The sequence below is a fragment of the Caloenas nicobarica genome, chromosome 4, assembly GCF_036013445.1.
Source record: "Caloenas nicobarica isolate bCalNic1 chromosome 4, bCalNic1.hap1, whole genome shotgun sequence".
NCBI classification, from domain to species: domain Eukaryota; kingdom Metazoa; phylum Chordata; class Aves; order Columbiformes; family Columbidae; genus Caloenas; species Caloenas nicobarica.
Window position 1 is genome coordinate 44,695,696 of NC_088248.1, and position 12,925 is coordinate 44,708,620.

The 12,925-nt window shown below is 41.0% G+C and overlaps 1 protein-coding gene across 5 annotated transcripts in view; it reads left to right on the plus strand.

Moving 5' to 3' along the window:
* WWC2 (WW and C2 domain containing 2) overlaps positions 1–12,925 on the plus strand; it is a 100,242-nt gene that overhangs the window by 67,400 nt on the left and 19,917 nt on the right. For all 5 annotated transcript variants that reach the window (XM_065633328.1, XM_065633329.1, XM_065633331.1 and 2 more), the window contains 5 exons: positions 436–1,049; positions 4,549–4,672; positions 9,060–9,140; positions 9,224–9,310; positions 12,358–12,550. In XM_065633328.1, coding sequence (XP_065489400.1) covers positions 436–1,049; positions 4,549–4,672; positions 9,060–9,140; positions 9,224–9,310; positions 12,358–12,550 — 1,099 coding nt within the window. The remainder of the gene's footprint in view (positions 1–435; positions 1,050–4,548; positions 4,673–9,059; positions 9,141–9,223; positions 9,311–12,357; positions 12,551–12,925) is intronic.

A 12,925-nucleotide genomic window follows, 5' to 3' on the forward strand; every position in this document is an offset into this window, starting at 1 on the left:
TGGGCAGGGGGCAGGCTGCATCAATTGTTTTAGAGGTGGCAGCACTGCTCTGCTGCCATGACGTCCTTCCTGGGGATCCCTTTCCTGTCACATGGACCCCATGAGCGCCCACATCAGAGTGGAGCAGGTCTCTGAGGGAATATGGCAGCTGAGAAGCTGCTGTTACTGCCGGACCAGGTTGTCGAATCTGCAGCTTTCTCCGGAAGAAAAGAAGCTCTGGCAACAGGCCGTAAGCTGGATAAATTGCTGTGGTGGTGCACAGATTGGGCACGCTAATCTATGCCAAGAGTGGCTGCTTAAAAAAATAAATGTTCCAAGCAGCATTCAGTTGTAAATCGTTAACATGCAGCTCCAGTCAATCTTGTCTCTCCTCGTACCATTTTGTGCTGGTTTCATTTAGTAACATCAGCATATATGTTTGTGCTTTCCTTGCAGCCTCTCAGCTAGTACGTTATCTGTGTCTTCAGGGAGCAGTTTGGGATCCCTGGCATCCAGCCGGGGATCTCTGAACACATCAAGCAGAGGGTCGCTGAACTCGCTCAGCTCCACAGATCTCTACTATAACCAAGGCGATCAAATAACAGATTTGGACTACCAGTATAAACTTGACTTCATATTGCAAGAAAAGAGTGGTTACATTCCTTCGGGACCTATCACTACTATTCATGAAAATGAAGTGGTCAGTTCCCATGGGAGACTGGGTTACAATGACTCTCCTTCAGCTGCAGACCATCCTAAATTGACTGAACCTCCCAAATCTGTGACATCACTGTCTTCCAGATCCTCTCTGTCCTCCTTGTCCCCCCCAGGCTCCCCATTGGTTTTAGAAGCTGCGTTTTCAATGTCAGCTCAAAATTCCCCTCTGCATCACCTCGCTACTGACTTTGAAGACTGTGACCTTTCGGGTGATTTTGCAGGCATTAGTCTCTGTGAGAACCAAATATTATTGGACTCTGAAGCCAGCGCAGGATCTCAGATTCCTCCAGATGATAAAGATCTTAATGAAGGCGTTAGGCAGCCTCTGCCTTCTCTACATGAAGGAAGTTCAGGTAATAAAAAAATCTAATGTCAAATGTATATGTTACATGAAAATTTTGAACTAACAGCTGGTTCTTGAATGGGGAGGTACCTCATGTATCTGAGGAGTATCTTGATCAGCACAGACATTTGCCATGGTGGGCAGTCAGTAATTCTGAGGGATGTTGCATCTAGTTTTGGGTGCAGAGAGCTATGATCGCCCCAGTTTCATCTACATTTTTCAACAGCTGTCTCAGAAGGAAAGTTCATGTATTGCAGACTGTGTCACGAAGAAGTAACAGAAAAACCTGGAGCTGGATCTCAAAGACAGGAAGGATGTTCCCTTGTGGGTATTGTCAGGAATGTGTGTGGATAGAGCTGGTTTGTGGTAACTTGAAACCAGATACTTTGTTTCTCACTGAACTATAAGTTGCAAACTGACATCCTCAGTAAAAGAGATTTCTGGAACTGAAGTTAGAAGAGGTGTGTCTGTATATCTAGTTATTTGAATCTGCTGTCTCTCAAAGATCTGCAGTTCATTGTTTGAGTCAAGAAAGACAAGTAGCCACATGCCATGCAAGTTACACTGAGACTCTCCCCATTTTTAACATGGATTTCATAGCTTTTAGTTTTCTATGCACCTGAGTTGGAGCAGAGCTCCTAAGCCTAGTCTAGGCTGCCCCTGCAGTCTGTGGGTGACTTCCAAAATGATGGGTCATCTTATCTGAAAACATACTTCCCTTTAAGGAAGGACTGGTGAAGGACTGATCGACTCTGTGAGTTATCAAGGTACCATGAGTCACTAATTTACTTTAACTTTGAGATGGCTGAATTACGCGTCATGAATTCCACTTGTAGTCTGCAGTAAAAGCCGTGCAGCATACTGAGTCGCCTTGTATCGTCAAAGCCTTTAGCAGAGCTGGAACTCTGAAAACCCCAGCTGTCAAGAACTGATGGCTTGTCCTCAGTCTTACACCATTGACTTTGCTGCCTTTTGTTAGGGTTGACAGTATGTCGTGCTTTCTCTGCACATTTATTGACTTTTTCTAGTGTCATTGTCTTTAAGTATGTTGCAAACCATTCACATGTTTACATTACACAGTGGCTCTGTTTTCCCCAGGAGGAACTGGGGGTGCCAGATCTGCACTAGTGTTGGGCACTGGCAGCCCCATTTGAAACCTGAGGGGCACCTGGTGTACCCTGCTCCACGTGTCCAGGCCTGGGCTGATAGCGAAGTGGCTAACCAAGGAGTTTGGGTGTCTTAGAATAAATACAGCCTAGCTCTAGAGAGCACATTGTCCAAATTCATTGCCAAGCTTGAACCCTTGTGCCTGGAGTTTGCAAGTTTTTAGTAAAAGTACCTGGACATACTGATACAGATACATATTTTAATGAGAAATTTGCTTTTATTTATGTATCAAGGAAATGTTGTAACATCTGTTAGTTAATCAGATTAGCTTAGTGCAGTACTGTAGTAATTTCAATATTGACCAGAGCAATGTGGCACCAGAAGAGAAATGTATGGTATATATTGTACAAGATGGGACTCCCCTGCTTTGTTCAACCGTGCAGAAAGAAAAAAAGAAATTGATGTCCTAATGGTCTGAACCTGTGAAATGCAAAGTGGAAAAACACAGAAGGGGATTAGAGAGGGAGAGGATCATTTTGTCCTTTGTCTTTTCAGCATAGTGGAACACAGTCTTTGCTTTAGAGCTATATTATGAAAGATGGAAAAAATAATTAATTTTCTTGCCCATATTTCAGCAGCGCATCCTTTCCAAATTAACAACTTTCAGTCTGTCTGTCTTTGTAATGTGACTGCAACTCACCTAGTCTGAGAACTTAATTGAAGATGGTTTGGAATTTAGGAACACAAAGGGCTATGGGCAATCGAGTATTGTATTTTTTATATTTATTGCTTTAGACCATTATTTTCAGATGCATCATGAGGTTGTCTAACATTTTTAAGGTTTTTTGATGTCCTGTTATTCTGGATAGTGTCAAGGTGTCCTTTAAGTCTATAAGTAGTTATGGTTTTAACATAGAAGTTCTTCATACTGATACTTCCTTACGTAGGGTCACATATATGATACAAATTATCTTTAAATCTGTATTAAGACTGTCAAAACAAGCACCCAGATTTTGAAAAGCTAGATATTAATTGATTATGCTTCAGTACCTCTAGTGTCCACGCTAAGATGGGTCTCGTGATGAGGCTTCAGTACATTAGCAGTGAGACATAGACCTGGGGTTGGTTCAGTGTTTCTACTCCAGTTTCATTCTTGGAACCGCTGCAATGCTGAATGGGAAGGTTTTCAACAAACTCAGCTGGAGGCGGAAAACCTGCATGGAAAATTTCAGCCCACACACTTAAGACTACAGATCTGAATACTGCTGAATCTTAACTTGGAGGTAGATGAAAACATACCCCAAGACAGTCTAGGTAGTATTGTCGTGTAGTAATCTGCATTGCCTCTTTAGATGCAGTGCTCACCTGCTTCTCTGTCTGTGACTTTTCTGCACAGGTGAACCATACAGATATTTGCTTCTCTGCACATGTCCCTGCTGTCAGAAACCAAGTTGGAATATCATGTAGTTCTTCCACAGTCAGTCTCTGTCATTGTCAAAGTCAATTCAGGCTGTTGTGGTAATTCCTAAGGGTAATCAATAAATCATGTCATCACCTTCACCCCTCGCGTGGTGGGGGCGAAGGGAAAGAGCACTTCATCATCAAGCAAAAAGCATTCCTACTGCCATAAATAAAAGCACAAATGCAGCAATCAATCATCTAATCTGAAGCCTTATATTTTAAACATCTTAACAAGATGTAAAGTCATGATTCAGGTGGGGACAATAGCGCATACCAATATCCTCACCCCTTGGCAGACACAAGTACTGCACAGCCCCTCAGCTCGCTGTACTGCAGAACGTGGCTTTCCCTGAGTGCTGCTTCTTCACCGCGTGACACCAGCGTATGGATGCGAGTTGAAGATTAAAGCTAAGTAGTAGTTGATAGTAAAGAGACCATAGCATAAAAAGGTTTTGATGATAGTAAGCCAGAGGGGATTTTTCATTTCTAGCAGTTTTATCATTGGGGACAGGGTGTCTGTCTGACTTCTGAATATTTAATAAACAGTAGGCAATCACTTTGCATGTAGCCGAAGTGTTACTGCAGTGCAGAATGAGAACACAGCAAATACAGATTTAAAGCTGAGGATAATGAGGGTTAATAATGAAGATAATGAAGGATAATAACTAGCTCAACAGCTACGGGTGATGATAGGAGCCTGTATCTCTGGGAAGGAATAATAGTTGTACATTTTCAAGTTCATCAGTTTGGTTATATCCCTAGCCAGGATATGTGGTAACAGCAGTACAGTCTCAGAATGTTTAATGATGTGGAACAACGCTACTCTGTGATACTCAGTTATAGGTCACCACTTTCAATTTAACGCCTTTCTAAGCTGTGCGCTTCTCTCTTTCTGACTGTTCATCTCTTGGACTAATATTCATTCTTCTTTCTTTTTCTAGGTGATGACTTACCAAGGAGAACAGGTAGTCACCTGCTGGAGGAGAAGACAGCCTGTGTATCTGCTGCCGTGTCTGATGAGTCTGTAGCTGGAGATAGTGGTGTATATGAAGCTTCTGTGAAACAGTAGGTTTAAGTAATAACACAAGTCTTTCCACCAAAAATTTAAATATATCTATAAGAACTTGTATAATACCGGCATAAGCAGTTTATCAGTCTTGCCTTTTTTAATAAATACTTTGTCGTTTCACATTGAAAGGAAGGCACATTTGCCAAACAATGAAGTTTGTTTGCTTTTTTAAGCTAATAAGTTTACATTAGTTTGCTTGTATAACTTGGTTAAGTAGCATTAATATGCTACCTTCTAATCCTGTTTTTCTTTCTTGCTAGAAGTTTTCCTGAGAGAAAAGCTATATTTAAACTATACAGATTCTGCCATGTGGCTGTATTGACTCTACTCAGATTCTTGCTACTTCTTGTTTTGTTTAGATGCAATATTAAGATTGCATAGTGTTTTGGCTTGAATATTAATATTTTTTTTTTTTTTTTTAAAGAGGATACAGGAAAGATAAGAACATCCTCTGTTGTGATGTCGGTATAAAAATAATCCAGTTTGGGGTTTAACATTCATGCTTCACTGTGGTTAACAGGATACAAGCAATGTATTTGCTCTTGTTGCTTTTTGACAAGACATAAGTTCTACAGGATTCTTCATACTAGTTTATGTGGTATTGTCTGTTTTCTGGCAGTGAGAACACTGGACTTTAGACTGCCTAACAGAAGACTATTGCAAACTGTGAGAGAAACTAAAATCTTTATTTTCCACCTCAGTTTTGGCAAGTTCTTCACATTTAGGATTTTTTTTTGTCCTTTTGAATATTCAGAAGGATGTTTTGGCAGGATGCTTACAAAGATGTAGATGCATGTCTTCTGTTGCCAGGCAAAAAGCTTTTCTATTAGGACAGGTAAAGGTGCATTATTGTATCGTAAATGCATTTTATTGGCCTCTGATAAAATTACTTCTACTTCTCAAGTCTTTCACAAATTAAAAGGTAATAAAATAGATGAGACCAAACAAAAAACCTGAAATACAAAAGGGATTTTTTCTAAAGTGTTACTATGGCCGTTCAATCTCATCTTAGGTCATGGACTCATATTTCACCCTGAACTCTGAATCCTAGCATTAGTTTGCTCCACATCTTTAGTTAGACCTAATGCAACTTCTCAGGCTGAAATAAACTCCCATCTATTAAAAACTTGGCCTTCGCTTGACTGAGCACCTGTGACTGTGTATTTTGGTTCAGTAACCATTGTTGTCTTCCCATTTGGTTTCAATTCTGAGCCACTGTTATCAGAACTTATCCTCTGCTCCAGTTATAAGCCCAGTGGATGGCAATGAAAAGGCACTGGACTAAAAGCTGTGGATGTTCTGTGGAGCAAGTCTTTACCTGCCCTCTCCAATGGCTAGGAGTGGTGGGACAGCTGGAAAACAGAACAAATCCCTGTCTTCTTCCTGTCTTTACTCATGGAAAGACAAAAGACGACAATTGCATCCCTTAGGCCTATGTACTATTGCCATTTCTGCCAGCTGAGATTTACAGACACTAGTTATGCCATGATAGCTCCAGGTGTGGATACTCTTAATTCTTACTGAGTAGGAAATAGTGAAGAGGCAATGAGTGTCTCTGTGTGAGTTGCTTATGTTTAGTAGAAGTGTCTTTATGAACACTGTGTATGGAATAACTTATAATTTGTCAGTGTGCTCCTGAATCACAGAATCACAGAATGTTAGGGATTGGAAGGGACCTCAAAAGATCATCTAGTCCAATGCCCCTGCCGGAGCAGGAGCACCCAGATGAGGTTACACAGGAAGGCGTCCAGGCGGGTTTTGAATGTCTCCAGAGAAGGAGACTCCACAACCTCCCTGGGCAGCCTGTTCCAGTGCTCTGTCACCCTCACTGAGAAGAAGTTTCTTCTCAAATTTAAGTGGAACCTCTTGTGTTCCAGTTTGAACCCATTACCCCTTGTCTTACTGTTGGTTGTCACTGAGAAGAGCCTGGCTCCATCCTCGTGACACTCACCCTTTATTATTATTTATAAACATTAACGAGGTCACCCCTCAGTCTCCTCCAAACTAAAGAGACCCAGCTCCCTCAGCCTTTCCTCATAAGGGAGATGCTCCACTCCCTTAATCATCTTTGTTGCCCTGCACTGGATTCTCTCCAGCAGTTCCCTGTCCTTCTTGAACTGAGGGGCCCAGAACTGGACACAATATTCCAGATGCAGTCTCACTAGGGCAAAGTAGAGGGGAAGGAGAACCTCTCTCAACCTACTAACCACCCCCCTTCTAATACACCCCAGGATGCCATTGGCCTTCTTGGCCACAAGGGCACAGTGCTGGCTCATGGTCATCCTGCTGTCCACCAGGACCCCCAGGTCCCTTTCCCCTACACTGCTCTCTAATAGGTCACTCCCCAACCTATACTGGAACCTGGGGTTGTTCCTGCCCAGATGCAAGACTCTGCACTTGCCCTTGTTGTATTTCATTAAATTTTTCCCTGCCCAACTCTCCAGCCTGTCCAGGTCTCGCTGGATGGCAGCACAGCCTTCTGGTGTGTCAGCCACTCCTCCCAGTTTGGTGTCATCAGCAAACTTGCTGATAGTACACTCAGTTCCCTCATCCAAGTCATTGATGAATATATTGAATAATACTGGTCCCAGTACTGACCCTTGAGGCACTCCACTAGATACAGGCCTCCAACTGGACTCTGCCCCATTGACCACAACTCTCTGGCTTCTTTCCTTCAGCCAGTTTGCGGTCCACCTCACTACCCAATTGTCCAGTCCACACTTCCTCAGTTTAGCCGTGAAGATGCTGTGGGAGACGGTGTCAAATGCTTTGCTGAAGTCAAGGTAGACCACATCCACTGCTCTGCCATCATCTATCCACCTCGCTATGTCCTCATAAAAGGCTATGAGGTTGGTCAAGCGCAACTTCTGCTTGGTGAAGCCATGCTGACTGCCGCTAATGACCCTCTTATCCTTGATATGCCTTGAGATGGCACCAAGGATAAAGTGTTCCATCACGTTCCCAGGGATGGAGGTGAGGCTGACCTGTGTGTAGTTACCCGACTCCTCCTTCTTGCCCTTTTCGAAGACCAGAGTGACATTTGCTTTCCTCCAGTCCTCAGGCACCTCTCCCGTTTCCCATGCCTTAGCAAAGATGATGGAGAGTGGTCCAGCAATGACCTCAGCCAGCTCCCTCAGCACCCGCAGGTGCATCCCATCTGGACCCATGGATTTATGGATGTCCAGATTGCTTAATTGCTCCCTAACCCAGTCCTCATCAACCAAGGCAAACTCCTCCATTGTCCTGCCTTCTTCTGGGGCCTCAGGGGTACGGGGCTCCTCAGGACAGCCTCCAGCAGAGTAGACAGAGACAAAGGCGGCATTCAGTAACTCTGCCTTCTCTGTATCTTCTGTCACCAGGGCACCCGTCCCATTCATCAGTGGGCCTACATTGCCTCTGGTGTTAGGTTTATCTGCCGTGTATTTGAAAAAGCTGTTTCTGTTGTCCTTGACCCCTCTCGCCAGGTTTAATTCTAAGGAGGCCTAAGTTACAGTACAGTGATTTCTACTGTGTAGGCCAGTCCTTTGTTTTGAAGAATTTAAGGCAGGGGAAGAAATGAATACACCCGATCAAATTAGCCATCAGTCAGGAAATGAAGAGTAAAAAAGAAACCTCCTAAATGCAGAGTCGTAAAATAGTTCTGTCATGTCTTGATGAGGCATGGGATGTCTGTGTCATTCTCCACTTTTCCCGTCTTGACATTTCCTATTTTGATCTTTTTTATTGATCCCAGCAGTCTAGTTTTAAAAATCAATGAAACACATAAATACCACATCCTCACTCAAACCTCCCAGAAAATGACTGGAAATTATTTTGCCACATGGATTCTCTGTAATTCTATTCAACGCTAGAGTTGCTCTTCAGCTGTGAGACCTGAGTCCCTTTGGTTCTTTGAAAGCTTCTGCAAACAGGCTCAGAGGAAAGATGCTTCTTGTTTGCGCAGAAACCTCTTCATTTTCCAGAGCTGCTGCTTCTCAAATATTCTCCAAAGCAGCATTTCACATTCAGTTTATGTATGGTTTGATGTTTCCAAGAAACTTTAATTTCCAGTTTTGTATTCTGGTGAGTGAAGAAATACTAAATATGTATAGGAAAATGTCATGAGGTTTTTTGGGGTTTTTTTGCTTGTTAGTCTGGTCTGCTTTAGTAATCAGCCTGAGGCCCTTCTGACTCATTACTGGAGTTGTCAAACAGTTCAGGCAGCAACTCTCCCTAAACCAGGCATTGCTATTGTGTAGGCTCTGAAATTCTCATTTGGAGTGCATGCTATAATTAAATCAGCCTGTTTAGGAGGATGTATATATGTTCTGTGTATGCATACATTAATTCTTGCTGAAAGCTATCTATAATTTTCCTAAATTTGAGTATTTGCCTGTTTCCTAGACCAAATGAAACTGAGGACATTGTATATAGTGAAGATGATGCAACAACTCTAGAGGCTGCCCAGGTACAAATAGGACTCAGGTAAGTGACCAGTAGAGGGAATATTTCTGTTCATACATAAATGCAAATAGTAAACTTCCCTCATGTTGTCCTTTCTTTAACAGATACGACCACGGCAATTCAAGTTTTGTGATAATCATAGCACGGCTCAGAAATCTTCCAGTGTTTTCGGTCCCCCTTGGCTCTAAAGTGTAAGTCAGACAATCACTGAGCAGTAGTGTTGAAATATCAGAGTATAATAATAAATGATACAAATTTTCCAAAGGAAGGGATTGATTTACTGCTTAACGGCACTAAAATATGTGTAAAACTTTTCAAAGTGTAGTAGTATTTAGCTTTTACGTATTCCAGCAATGCTGCAAGATGAAGTTATCAAGAAATTTGTGCATTCCACTGAAGTGGAACAAAAAGGATTTTTCAAAACGATGCTTCATGTAGTGTTTCTAAACATTATGTAGCTTTGTGAGTACAGAACAGCTAGTTTGTAGTTAGTAAAAATATTATTTTGATACTTTGCCATTCTTTCAGCTCAGAATGTTGTCTTTTTATACTTATGTGGCATTTCGATGTAAAATGACGTTAAAATAGTATGTGTCTTTTAAGTGAGCATTTAAAGGTAAGGAGTAATTTGATAAATTGCAAGTGGACAAGCACAGCCACATTGAGATACACCTTCCCTAGCAACTGGAGCTTGGAGGTCTGTTAAGAATTAGTTCTTGTGTTGAATTGGACAGGAAAGGTCTAAAAGTAATTACAGTGGAAATCGTATGTAGGAAATGAGCAAAACGCCTGTATAAGAGAATATTACCACTGAGATTCTAATCCCAAACTCTCATCTGTACAAATAAATACAGCTTGCCTCGGCTCTTTGGTGACACTTGTACTTCACTGAGCTTTTTTGCAGACTGGAAAGCTATCTTAAACTCTTGAGAAGCTTCATAAGATTAGAGTAGAACATAATCAGTCCCTGGGAAATTGGGTTTTCTTGCTGGTTCCTTTCCCCTTGTCTCCAATCACCTTGAATTTGATTGGCAGATCAACAGGAAGCCACTGAATATGGAAAGGATGCATAGGGATACAGGCCCGGGTGCTTGTTGGATTTTTCTGTTTGTTTTTAATAACAAATGGTTGTCTACTACCATCCTTCCTTCTCTGACCTCCATCTTTCCACTGCTGACCTTCCAAGTCCTCTGGCATTTAGTACAAGAATATAGAATAACTATTGAAGAACAAATTGACACAGCTGAGAGGAAAAGTAGATAATGTAGAATCTAAAAAGAATGTCAATAAAATGTTCAGTAAGATAAAGTTAGGTCATAGCTGGCATCTTTTTAGGAATTGAAGTATGAAGTTGTAATTAATAGTCAAGCATCTTCAGTGCAAAAGTCCAGACCCGCTGCTGCTAAAAAGATATAATAAAACTAAAGCTACCCAAAATGAGGAGGAAGAAAGGACAGGGTAAAGGAAGAACCTTGCAAATAGCATTTTTTCTGTCACTTGCGATTGTAGGCATATATGTATATACTGTACAGATATGTACAATGATAAAAAATTGGTTCTGAAAAATGATGCTGTAACCGTATTTTCTAGAACATCAAATTGGATAGATTAGTATTTTATTGCACCTTTACACACAGAGGAATAGATTTGACGTGAGGCCTTACTGGTATCTGTTGCCACCATTTGTAAAAGCTGTTCACTTTTAGAGTAGGTAGAGCCTAGCTGAGTACTTCTTGTGTCAGGATAATTTTTTCATCAGTTGAGAAGTCACAGGTTTGTCACAGCGAAATCTGAGGCATTGGCTGACTTTTCAACTTTTTAAATAAAAATGAGAGTAAGCACTCTTGTAAAACAAAGCCAATGAGCAGTTCTTCTTTTACTTTTCTGTTTACCCCTCATTCTGGCCCGATGCCAATAAGTTGGCTAACAATTATTACAAGAAAGCTCCAGTGAACCACCTTTTAAACATGCTTTTAATGTACTTTATCTTCTATTCCTACCTCTTTTCTAAAGGTTTCCTAACTGCTCGATCTATTAAAATGGCTGTTTTCAGTAGACCATGCAAATAGCTCACCTACATTTCTGTGAAAACAGCAGCAACATTACTGGAATTACATTACGCCACTACTTAACTTTGGGATTGGTTTGTCAAAATGCTGGATACCTGCTCTCCAGGCTGTACATGCAAACCAAACCACTTAGATCTTACTTTTTATCCCAAGAAGCTGGGCACAATTGGGGAATAAAGGCCGCACCAAATAACAAAATCAAATCTCTCACAGACCTAATTTCTTTTGGTTTGATTAATGTAAAACTAAGTTTTAAATAATAATAGCAGTACCATTGTCAGAAACAAGTTTTTTCTTTGGTCCACTTTTTTTCTTTGCTTTAGGTAGCTTCATTGCTTTATTGCATTCTGTTCCACAGTGAATGTCAATTATATTTAAAGCCGATACTGGAAATACGCTAATGCATAGACAGAGAAAAGATGTAAAACAGTGACTATACTCCTTCATGTATATGAGAAGCTGTGCAATAGGTAAATAACATGTACAGATTGCATTAGAAAATATCTTTATCAACTAATGCAAGACCTGCAATTAGCAAGTATTACCTGTATCCACATAGTAGCCATTCATATTTGTCTATAAAAAGAATGCAGCTGCGTAACAATTTCAAGTTATTCCCCGTGCTTAAGTTCAGGCTTGCAAGATGCATTCTTCTAAGTCTCACTTCATATATTTTGAAATTATCTTAAACAGCTGTGGCCTGAGCTATTTTCTTCCTGTTTCCTTAGTTTTCTCGATTGATTTTATTTTTTTGAGGTTTGGTTTAGTTTCTTTAAAAGATTAAAAGTCATTACTGCTTTTCAGTTCTGCTCACATCGTTCTACCAGTTTAATTTTTACATCCACCCAGATTTTTCCAAGTCATATTTCTTCCCATCTGTGACATGATCTTCAATGTTCACAGTACTAAACTAGGGGATAAATTTGGATGGAGACAGGAGACCTCTCTCGTTGCTACCTTACCAGGCACAGAAGTTCCTTTTTGGGAGATGTTTGTGCGAGGGGCAGGAGGTGTTTCTCACTCCTCTTTTTCACTCACTCCGTTTCTGATTTGTTGCTCTTTCATTTTTCTTGCTATGCAGTCCATTAGTCGATGGGGTCAACTTCTATCATGTGTCACCAGCAAGTACCACTTTAAATACAGGTAAAGATTTGTTTTGTTTCTGGCAGGTATATTAGACTTGCAGTACTTCCATCCTCAACTGATATCAGCTGCCTGTTCCGCACAAAAGTTCATCCAGCCGTGGAAACCATTTTATTCAGCGAGATATTCAGAGTAGCGATTTCCCGAGTAACACTGCTGCAGAAGACGCTGAGAGTAGATGTTTGTGCTGTCAGTAGAAGTCGTCGGGAAGAATGCTTGGTATGCAGTTTTATTTATGGCCTTTTTTTTTGGCATGCATTTGTTTATAGTGTCCCCTCTTATTTTGATGGTCAAGGCTGCTAAAATTCCCCAATACTTGGAAACAAACTCTGAAGTGTAACTTAGTTGTTGCGATAGTACTTAAAATACTGCCTTTCTTGGAAATTCCTGATACAGAATCTAATCCTGGATGGAAGTTTCAGGAGGTGTTTTGATAATTCTAACACTGCATTACCTTGACCCTTTAATTACAGATTGATATTCCGTCTTTGCAGTTTTATACATAAAAAACCTCACGAACTTAATTGCAATGTTAGTCTAACAGTAGGTTTTAAAGTAAAAGCTGAATAAGAGCCACAGTAGGTCCAAAACCCA